At 41.4% G+C, this 11143-nt stretch overlaps 1 protein-coding gene across 1 annotated transcript in view; it reads right to left on the reverse strand.

Annotated features, from left to right (window-relative positions):
* TG (thyroglobulin) overlaps nucleotides 1-9756 on the reverse strand; it is a 138424-nt gene extending 128668 nt beyond the window's left edge. Inside the window, exons 1-7 of the mRNA XM_068155500.1 lie at nucleotides 9669-9756; nucleotides 7986-8094; nucleotides 7088-7185; nucleotides 6470-6673; nucleotides 5970-6129; nucleotides 2392-2498; nucleotides 1149-1292 (exon numbers count right to left, since the gene is read on the reverse strand). Of these exons, the coding sequence (XP_068011601.1) occupies nucleotides 1149-1292; nucleotides 2392-2498; nucleotides 5970-6129; nucleotides 6470-6673; nucleotides 7088-7185; nucleotides 7986-8094; nucleotides 9669-9756 (910 nt within the window). The remainder of the gene's footprint in view (nucleotides 1-1148; nucleotides 1293-2391; nucleotides 2499-5969; nucleotides 6130-6469; nucleotides 6674-7087; nucleotides 7186-7985; nucleotides 8095-9668) is intronic.
* Nucleotides 9757-11143: the final 1387 nt, after the last annotated feature.

The raw sequence follows: 11143 nt of genomic DNA on the forward strand, positions 1-11143 counted from the left end.
TGGCCTTGATGGCAGAGAAGCTAAAACACCATAAAGCAACTCTTCTGAGTTATGATCTCTCCAATTCTAGACTGCAACCTCCAAAGAGAAATTTTGGTTGTTAATATAAACCTGCAGTCTTACAGCCTAAACACTGTTCATCGTCAAGAGCTTTCCAGCTACACTCAGCTACCAGGCTGAGGCAGCAAAAGCATCACATCAGAGCAACCTGCTCATCCAGGGAGTCTGACAACTTTCCTAACGTGTGCGGCTTAAGGTGGCAGCGTGAGAGCTGGGGAGTCATCCACGAAGTCCGCAGCAGCAGCTGGTGAACGTGGTCACATCTCCACCTTGTGGCTGCTACAGATTCGTCTCTGCTAACAGAACTTACTCCACAGCACTGTGCAACGGAAGAGGAAAGACTCCCCAGAATGATCAGTGTGACCCAGAAACAGAAAAAAAGCATGTAAATATGTGGCCAGAAGACTTACATCTGCATCTTCTTAGTATCTCTGGTGATGTAATTCCTTAGTGAGTGTCAGACAGCAATGTCAGAGGAATTTGGTTGGGAGGATGAAGGGGCTCAAACTCTGCTCAGCCAAGACAATTCTCTTGGGCTCTGGTGTAGGAGAGGAGAGGGAAGGAGGCACTTGATCTCCCATCCCACAGAGTTTACTGCCTGTATGCAAAGAAGGTTTCTCTCCATTTGCCTTCCCTGATGAGAGAGGGAATGGACCCAAGGGCAGATCCAGAAGTTCAGTCTTCTGGCACTACAAACTCTTATGTAGCCTCCTGAGGACTGAGTGAACTGTGGTCAGAGTAAGATCATTCATGTTTCTGACTGTACCAACATACATTAGGGAGCACTTTCTCAGGCCTTTAATTTCATAAATGATCAGCTCCATCTCTATAGTATCAGGGGAAGAGATATAGAGAGTTCATGGGATTTCAACTAATGAGAACTTCAAGTACATAAGAAAGTGCTGATCAGATTACAGATACAATCTGCTGTTATGAATGTACAGCCCAGAGGCTAAAAGCCAACTGCAACTCAGAGACCTTGATTCTTACACTGGAACTGTGATACTATATGCTTTCTGTGACAGCTGTCCCATGCAAGCTCCAAAATTGCCATCTTATTTACAGGCCATCACTCAGGTGCTACTTACATCTGAATTTGCCAGAGGTAGCTAGCTGGACCCCCAGGAACCGTCTCTGCAGGATCCGGTACATGGTAGTCTCTGTGAACGTGCGACTGGGCTCCAGTGCAGAGAAAACTGTGTCATAGACTTCATCAAGCAGCAGTTCCAAGCCTGAGAAAGAGAGACTTTTATCACACAGACTGGTTTTGAGACAGAAGTCACCTGCTTTACACCAGAGTAGCAGAACTGGAAGCCTGTCAAGAAAAAGAAAGGCAACCCTCTAAATGGGCCAAATGTGAACCTATGCTGGAGAAACCCCAAATGCATTGCATCATATAACCTGCAGCTGAATGCCCACTCACTAGCTTTATGGCTTGACAGCTACCAGAACAAGCAGAATGAACATCCTGTAACTGGCACGACGCTGTGGTTTTGTTAGGTTCAGTCTGCAATAGAGGAACCAATGGAATTTTGGAACTTGTTGTTACTAAAATCTCAATCATTTTAGTTGAACACCAGTAAAAAAGATGTGCAGAAGTTTTCCTGAGTACACAATTTTTTGAGAATTTCTCACCCTCATGGGAATTAAATGTTGAACTTCTCATATACCATCTAAATTTGAAGCTATCATGCTTTCTTTGCATTTTTCCTGGGGCACTTGGGCTTACTTCATAGGAGAGGTGTTCCATCCCTCGTTTTTGTGGCTCCTCTCTGAACTCACTCCAATTCTTTCTTCTAAAGTGTCCCACCAACTATTATCATGCCTAAAAAGTTTCCTGAGGCTATGAAAGAAAAGCAAGGACTATCTGATATCTACACCCATGGCAGGGTAGTTGGACTAGATGGCCTTTAAAAGTCCCTTCCAAACTTTTCCATGACCCTAGCTGAGCAAGAAGAAAATAGTACAGACTCCAGCCCTTTATATTCACTTGCATTTACCAATTGGACTTTTCAAATGTGATGCAGTTTTCTAGTGTATGGAGAGGTGGACATTCAGAAATCCTATTCCATCATCCCAAAAAGAACAGGATTAGCTCCCAGGTAGTAAATCCACTTGCTACTGACTGAAGAGCTACTCGTAAGGGTAGGATTTCATTAGTGAGCTCCAGCCCTTCCCATGGGCATTGCACTGGTCACAGCAGTCTTAATTCTTCTAAGAATTAAATTGAAGTCCCTAATGCATCTGAAGACTGAGACTCTCCTACCTGTCCTTTCCCTTGGGAAATCAAAGTCACTCAAGTTAAAGGATGAGATGCCAGAGTGTACTTACCAGTGTCTGCTAACTCTCTCCCCAGGCTGTCTGCACAGTAACAGTACCCAGAGACCTCTGGAAATGTCTCCCGCAAGGAGCTGAATGTTTGGAAAGCCTTTGGGAGCCTGGAAGGAAAAGCAGCCCTCTGTGAAGAGCTCAGGGAGGCTCAACAAAAACAACAGATCATCATCTGTGTTTCATTCCCAAATTTGTTTGATAAGGATATCTGCAAAGCACAAAGCCATTACAAAACCCCTTGGTCTCCTTGTGGCAACCAGGATCTGATATGATACAGACTGGTGTTTCAGCAGGCTAATGAGTCTCCTAGAAGTGTTTTTTTTAAACACAAACTCAGGATAATCACCTTTCAGACAGATTTCTGACCCTTCCTAAAGAGATTCTCAGCATCCAACATTCATTTTGTTTTCTGTTCTCATCTTCAAAAGCCTGTCAGAGAGTGTAAAATAGACCAACGCCAGCTTATTGCTATTCCGACACCCATTCAGTAGCTCCTTCCACAAATCTGCACAGGATGGCAGAGTGCCTAAACAAACAGGTTGCTTCCTCTTCCTTACATGCTACATACACTTTCTGCACTGAATTATGCACAACAGCAGATAAAAACCTCACTAATATTTTCCATTTTCGGAGCATGGCCCAGCAGATTCGGGAGAAGTGGGGTTTAACATATTACAAGATTGACTCTTACTTCTGAACCCAAGAGATGCTAGTTTCATGTATAATGCTCTAGGTGTGACAATAGGCAGATTCCAGAAAAGAAATGGATCAGAATTGGAAAAACAAAACCATAATAAATGTGCTCTTAACTGACAGACCCTCCAAGCAAACAGAAGATGAGGTTTTTCTCTGTAGTCAAAGTACCAAGTTCCAAAACCAGTCATTATTTTACAGACACATATTCGTACCCTGAAATACAATAAAAGCTTGGTATCCCAGCTGTATGTAGCTTATTTGGGAAATCTACCAACAAGAAAGTGGAGCTTTATTCTGAAGAGACTCAGAGAACTAAACAAATTCACTTTTTACTATATTTTAGCAGTACGAATTATAGTGGATTACATCCTGGTCATCTGGGGAAAAAAAGTCAGCACACCAAGGCATTTTACAACAACCCTCTGAAACTGGTACTGTGACCAGTCTCAATTCCAGTGCCACCCTCCTGCAGCCTCAGGGCTGCTCTAGCACAGTTTGTAGTGCTCCTAAGAAACACGGCAGAAGTCACATGCATAATTATATAGGGCAGATGTGTAGTCGTATCCTGTCATTTTGGTTATTTTTGTTCTAGGTTGAAAGTACATCTAAATAAAGTACAGATATAAATTAGTCCCACACAATCAAGAGAGCAGAACTTTTCTCACCTTACTTGGAAAACTCACTTTCTAATGCTTCTTTCCTCAGACTCTTCTCAAACATAGCCCTCTAGATAAGTAGTGATCACACAGAGGACCTCATCTATCAGCCCCAGTACAAAACAACAGCTGAAGCAAAGATGACTACATTTAAGTTATGGATAAATTTATAGTGTATCTATGTGTTTCATCAAGACTGTTCAGACTTAAAAATATGGTAAAGTAAATAAATGTGAGGTTGTTAATCTTTTCTTCAATCTGGGAGTCTCTGCTTTTGGCTTCTAGCAAGGACAACTAAACTAAGAGCAAGCGTGCAAGTCACCCCTCCTATGTTTCATACACGCAGCTCAAGTTATAGCTGCATTTCTCATTGATTATTCAGAAACAGAAGGAGAAAACCAAATTATGTTTGTCTGGGTTTTTTTCCATTAGTGGTGAAATCACACCTAATAGGACAGAACCTCCACTGAGCTGGGATAAAGACACCAACATAAGATCTTCAGTCTGATGAAAAATATAGCAAGAAAGTAAAATGATCTTCCTTGACTTTTGCATTTTTGATCATTCCCATAAATCACCTACAAGGCTCTCTACATGGCTGCTCATTTTAATACCACCTGGGCACAATCTGTATAAAAACCAGCAGCCAAGCTGTCAGGAAATTTGGGGTTGTCTTTCTTTACACAAGTCTTCATTTTGGGAAGCTCTAAGTTTCTGAATTTCTCAGGTTTGGGGGGATTTCAACATGGTGATTTATTCTGGAATATTTATGAAGGTGTAGAGGAAACACTTGGGAAGAAAGTTAGAGTGACATGTCTAGATTTCAAAAATTAGTCTGTGGAACCAAAGACAGTTGCTCCACTGGCTCCATGTGAACACAAAACACAGGTTTAAATCCCTGTTCTGCAATATTCATTTGCTGTGGAACTCATCCCTTCAACTCCATATTCTGGCCTCCTCTTTGTGGAACAGTATAATGACATTTCAGGCAAGAATAACATGAAAATAAATATATTAATGATCTAAGAGACTCAGATATGATGGCAAAGCATTAAGTCAATGGTCATAATTAGAAAGGTGCACAGCTGGTAGTAAAATGATCCTGCTGTGATTAATTACATGACACACACACAAAAGAAGCCAAATTTTTGCAGGTCTTTGCAGACAAATCTCCCAGTGGAATTTTTCAAAAAGTAAATTTAAAGCATTGCTTTCTCCTCTGCAATTGCTTTTTCAGGATTTTCACTTCACTGGCCAAATGAAACAACCAGAATATTTTGCTCTTGCCAGAACGACCTCTCCCAAGTCTCTGACGAATTTGCACTGTGCATTTGTGACTGCCTTTCTGGTTTGCTTAAATTAAAAAGAAAATCCTCAAAACATCAAAACTGACATTTACAATACAATGCCTTAGCTACTACAGAGCCAAGTCAGAGCACGACATTACATTTACTTCACTATCCTCTATCAGAGAAATGTGTTGACTGAGATACCAAGATAATGACACTTCATGAGAAACCAAAAGGTTTCTCTGGATAGTGTGAACATCTGCACCAAAGCAAATGCATCTCCCTGCAGTTCCCTTTGATTCTTCACCTGAGCTTTACTTCCCAGCTCTGCCATGGGACAAGGGCTTCTTGCTTCCATGGATAAGGACCTGATCCACAGTTTTAAAGTCTTATCCAACCCTCTCCAATCACTCAAAGTCAGTTGTACGTCAGCAAGCCCTTTCATCACTTTTCTGGTTCACCTGTGTGAGCAATCCTGGCACTGCTGAAAAGGACAAGAGTTTCCCAATGTCACATGGAACTTGCTCATTGCAGTTGCTACTTGTCCATCTGTCCACCTGTTTTCGTGTCCCTTATGGAATCATATATACATCTGAATTACTCTGTCCTTGCACATTTATCTCATTTGCTTTTGTGTGTCTGTCTGGAAAGTCCTTTGTCAAATACATATTGCAACATGGTGTTCTCTGCTGTGTAAGGACACACTGACACACTGATTACACTGCAAGGATGGAATATCTTATTCTTTTCTACATGAGAAAATTTAATCTAGAAGAAGAAGGGTTTTTTCCCTTGGTCCTTTCATTAACAGAAAATAATATCATCTGTAGTCACAGAAGAAGGGCTTTATGTGGAGAAAAAATCCCAAAAGCAGTAAGATAGTGACTTGAAGAAATATGCAGGATTGGTTTTGTGTTTCAGAAGCCTGTGCTCTTACCTATTATAACTATGAATGAGATCAAAAAACATCATGTCTGTAGTGTTGACAAACTTGCACTGGACAGGCAGAAAATCTCCATCTGCTGAGCACTGTGGTGGGCTCTTCTCCCCAAACCCGTGCAGAATGCGACGGTCTCGGATCTCACAGTTGCCTGGACCTGAAGGGAAACAAAGGTAATATTTATTGATGTTTTAACTTCCCATGGGCAGCTGAATAGCCGCCCCATGGCTTGGAAGAGTTTTAGATTCATTCCATTTAACAGGAACACCTAGGTGCTTTGTATTATCTTTATGGGAATCAGGCAGTTGGACTTGATGATCCTTCTAACTTGAGATATTCTATGATTCTACAAAGTAGAGATTTAAATGCCTTAGTTAACCACTTACACTTGTATAGGCTAAGTATAGGCTGCAGTGTCCAAGTTCTGATCTGCACCTTTAATTCACACCAAATCCTTCAAATCTACAAACCTCTCCATTTTGTTGAATATTACTTACACTGTGTTGGCTTTCCTCTCTGCCTGGTGCCATAAATCTCCATTCCTTCTGCATCTACACACCAGCACTGACCCAGCTCTGTATCACACTGCACTTCATCAAATGCCCCTGAATCCAGGCACTGAGGGATGTAGGAGATGCTACTGCTGTTGATGTATCGGCTCAGCAGGATCCTCTGCTTTTGCAGCTGGCAAAAAGATAAGCCTGTAATACCAGAGAGGGGCACTGTTAGAAGGTACTTCTTGAGTACTGAATCATCTGAGTCTTCTCAGTGCTCTAAGTTCTGATTCTGCTACACAGATCACATGAGGACATTGATGGACTTGAGTTTATGAAACCCACAACAGATGGGGTTGAAGCTCTCCAACTCAAAAGCTATCTTTTGTTACTAATTTACATTATTGTGACTTTCATAAATACAAATCATCCAGTTGTATCAGGTTTCCATGATTAGCCCTGAAGAAACTCCAGAATATCCAGTAGAAAGATCCAGAAATTTACTACAAACTAGAGCCCATCAAAGTCTAGGATTAACCTATTCTTGATTTTAGCAGTTCAAATGCAAATGTAAATAGTTCTTTACCCAATAGCAGGGGCAGAGGGGGAAGTATGACTTACAAGAAACAGGATATCCATTCTGTTTACTGCCAGGTACCTCAATGCCATTCTCATCCACACACCAACATGAAAGACCATTCCTACTGCACTGAACTGTCCTGAAGGAGATCACAAGTAACATATTTTATTTTGTTAGTGACAGTCCTCAGTCAGTGTGGGACATACACAAAACCACAAAGCAAGTTCAAGTAATTTAACACCACAAATAATGGAATCAGAAAGGGCTGTGTTTCTAGTGGTAGGGGCTCTTAATTCTAGCAGTTCTCTGAAGTGTTAAGGAATTGCATGTAAATGTCTTGAAGTCATTCAGGAAGCAAGCAAGCTGGACAGAATCTTGATTCCCACTATTTGAGATCTACCATACATTTTCTAAGCTAAATCCAGGATGATCAAGGTCCCTCACCCTAAGCAACAACAATAAGACAATAGTAGAGAACATTACAACCTGTACTCTGCCTCTGCTTTAACTCCTTAACTTGTATCTTCAAGCAACATGCTGCTCCCTAAATCACTGTTCTCCATGTGCCTTTTAGCTCCTTTAGTGGCTTGAGAAGGAAAACCTGCTGTGCCACACTGATCAGACCATGCCCCCAGGAGCATGCATAGGAAGACAGATTACATAACAACCTGAACCAAGTATTCAACATGCAAATAATGCTGCCAAAACAGCCTATTCATAGTAGACTGACCTCTTAACCCAGAGATTATTTCCAGCAAAGGGTATTGATTCAGGAGATACTGCATCTGCAGCATGGCTCAATGAAGGAACCTCAAGTCTCTTGCACCCCTTGCTCTCCCATCCACTGATACGGAGACTCTTCAAAACAGAGGCTACAGCTTTCAATAATAACACAATATGACATCACATAACAGCAGAATATTAGTAGGGATGAATTACCTGAACTGGCCATCTTCTGAGCATTGAGGAACATAGGTTTCTTCTCCTGAAAATGCCTTTTCTCTCTGAAGTTCACAGGGACGTAATGGTTGGGAATCTGTCTGATACTCTGAAAGCAGCAAGAAGGTAAACATGTAAGGGTGGGCTCACCACAATCCTGTTCTTATAAAACCCCTGTTAGTGTCAAAACTGCATGGTAATAGTCCCAACCTCTGAAGTCCTCTTTGGTTGTTACCCCATTGCTTTTTCTGTGCACTTCTGCATGGGACAGCACAGTGAGGTACTGAACAAACCCACTGGGCAGGCAGTTGCAGGATAAACACATAACAGAGATGTTCATGGAAGCCTTTCCAAGGCCTGCATTTAATTAGTCTCACCTCTGTTCTGTACTGGTATGGCTATCATTTTCTAGTACCTGGGGGACTTTGCCTAGAGTTAGTTGTGCCTATCATCACAAAAGAGCTCTTTTCCATAACCATTATTTAGTCTTTCTTGAAACTAAATCACTCACTATTCCACCAAATGAGAGGTATTTCTTATTAATCTCATGAAGGACTTGAAAAGAATCAATGATTGGCAGTTAGCATCAGACTAAATCATATTAAGAGCACCTCTCAGTTTTTACCAGGTCAAGTGATCAACTACTGAAGCCACCTAATATGAAAACAGTCAACTCTTCAGTTCTTAATCCATTCAGAACCAACTTTGGATGCTGTTTAAGGAGAATAATGACATTCAAAGGTTCTTTTCACAGAACAGAACAAATTAGTTGATCTGACACTCACCCTGTCCTCAAGATCTGATGAATGTCATGCTCTTAATTCCATTCACTAGTTCTACAAAAATACTTCCCACAAACAAAACCATAGCTACAGCAATTTAGACCAATGGTTCACTTAATCCAGCATTTGATCGGAGTATGACCACACATAGCAGTGCAATTACATCATAAATATTCTGAATGCTTTTCAGCCTTTAACAATTTCCAGCTCAGAAACTTCTTTAACCACAGATGGTTCCCATGCACCCAAGACCTCTCAATCACTCCTGTTTCTGTGAGTTTTTACTGTGTCTAGTTAAGCCCATGTGAAAATTTCCGTGAGACTGTAAAGGAGTTTTAGCTTAGCTCAGCTGTGAACATCCACATGTAGGCAAATGTCATCATTTTCATCTCAAATGTGACTCAGTTTTTCTGGGATGTGTGGAGATCCCTCTGTACAGTGGTAGAGTTAAGAGATTAATTCAGTGGTTCAAATTGCTTGTTGTTCATGCCTATCAAACTCATACAGAAGAACTGGGACAGCTCTCAGACTATCCAGTATCTTAAAGTTTAAGTCCAAATTGGATGATGGCACACACAAGTAGAAGATATAATCTTAGAACCTTTACATCCCTGCAGTAAAGTTCCATCTGTAACCCAGACTGTTCTTCCAGACACCTCCTTCTTTTTTGTTTTTTTCTTTTATCCCCCACTCAAAATCCAGGTCTACAGAGCTCAGATAACCCTTACCACTTAAAGGTCTTTATAGCTTAGTATTTAACTTGGAGCTCAAACTCAGTTTGCACAGCACACAATACCTATCTAAATATGCAATGTGTAATGATATACTCCATCAGAATAACAGAGCAGCACACAGATCACAGAAGCACTACTGGACATGGGCAAAGAACAAATGTACTTACCAAATATATTGGCTGCTGCTATGCTAACAAAGCAGCAAAGAAGGGTGCAAAGTGGAATGGAGTCCATCTTGTGATGGAAGAGCTCCATCCTCTTTAGTTTGTGAATCAGCTCTACGCAACCCACATAGCCTTCACCTGCCTTTTTATAGCACCCATCATGCAGATGGGTTCACTTATGTCCTGGTAGACTGGCCCTCAAATTCGGCAAGTGATGCATACAGTGCTTCTGAGAAAACTACAAGAGGCCTGTTCAGCTGGAACAGCCCTCGTGGTCCCCCTCAGAGAGTCCTCATCTTTGCTCCAGGGAGCACTACTGAGCTCAGTCATGGGAGAGAGCAAGCAGCAACAGGCAGAAAGAGGCTTAGTTAATTCAACATGCAAATTAAGCATAGTGATATGACCCCAGCCAAGAGCTCTGCCTCTCACTCATGCTGTGGTACAGACACATTTTTGGTTCTGTATCAGAAATACACTTTTTTTTTTGTTTCTGGAGAGTCTGGCCAGCTGAGGAGACAGGCAGGAGTCAGGCCTTCAAGTGCTGCAGGACTAGGAACAGATACAATCCATAATGTGTTTTTTATTACGTGAAAAACAGGATGGATGCAGCTTTACTGACTGTGAAGGCAACTAAGGGTCAGAGTCAATTGCATTTGACCTTTTGTGTTTACTCCCACTCACACCAGGCACTTTAATACAGTCAGGTACCTGATGAGAAGCAGCTTAGGTTCTTCTATTTCATCCTCCAAGCATACAATCAGTGTAACTGCTAAGCACAGATTTTTAGTACTACCTTCATGCAAAATCTTTGACTTAAAATATATCAGAAATGTTATTTCCTTGGTTCCAGAACATCACTTCTTACTTGTCCACTTTGTATTTCTGACAGCATTTATTTGTACCAGGAGTTATGCGAACTCAGTATTGCCTGTGCAAAGGTGGTTGGACAAATGTATTCAGGCTAATTAGCTAAATAACAACAGAAGCACATGTTTGACACTGGACTTAGACTGATTCTAAGAAAAAGTGACAGCACCACTCCTGTGTATGATCCATGGATACTAGACAGTCTAGAACAACTCTCTGATACTCTCTTACAAACCAAGATTGTGCTACCAGTGACACAAGAATCCTTCTGCGTAGGCTGGAGACCACCTCAGAGCTACAGTTTGTTATATACAATGTGCTCTCAAACAGTGTCACAAGCTTGCTTTAGCAAGACTAGCCTTTTTTAAATGAGTGGATTTAAAATCTGGATTTTAATTTCAAGCAACCTACTCTGGACTTGAGGAAAGTCAATAGCCCACAGAAATATCAGGAACCCAAAGTGGTATCAAGGGCACTGCTCACAGAGAGAAGCACAATTCTGCAATGTCTGCATAGTGTTGATTCCCACATTACTTTTACTTCACAGAATCACCAAGGTGGTAAGAGACCTCAAAGACCATCAAGTCCAACCTGTCACCACAGACCTCATA

Source organism: Melanerpes formicivorus, unplaced genomic scaffold, assembly GCF_026170545.1.
Source record: "Melanerpes formicivorus ecotype bairdi unplaced genomic scaffold, bMelFor1.0.p_v2 SCAF_32, whole genome shotgun sequence".
Taxonomy (NCBI): Eukaryota; Metazoa; Chordata; class Aves; order Piciformes; family Picidae; genus Melanerpes; species Melanerpes formicivorus.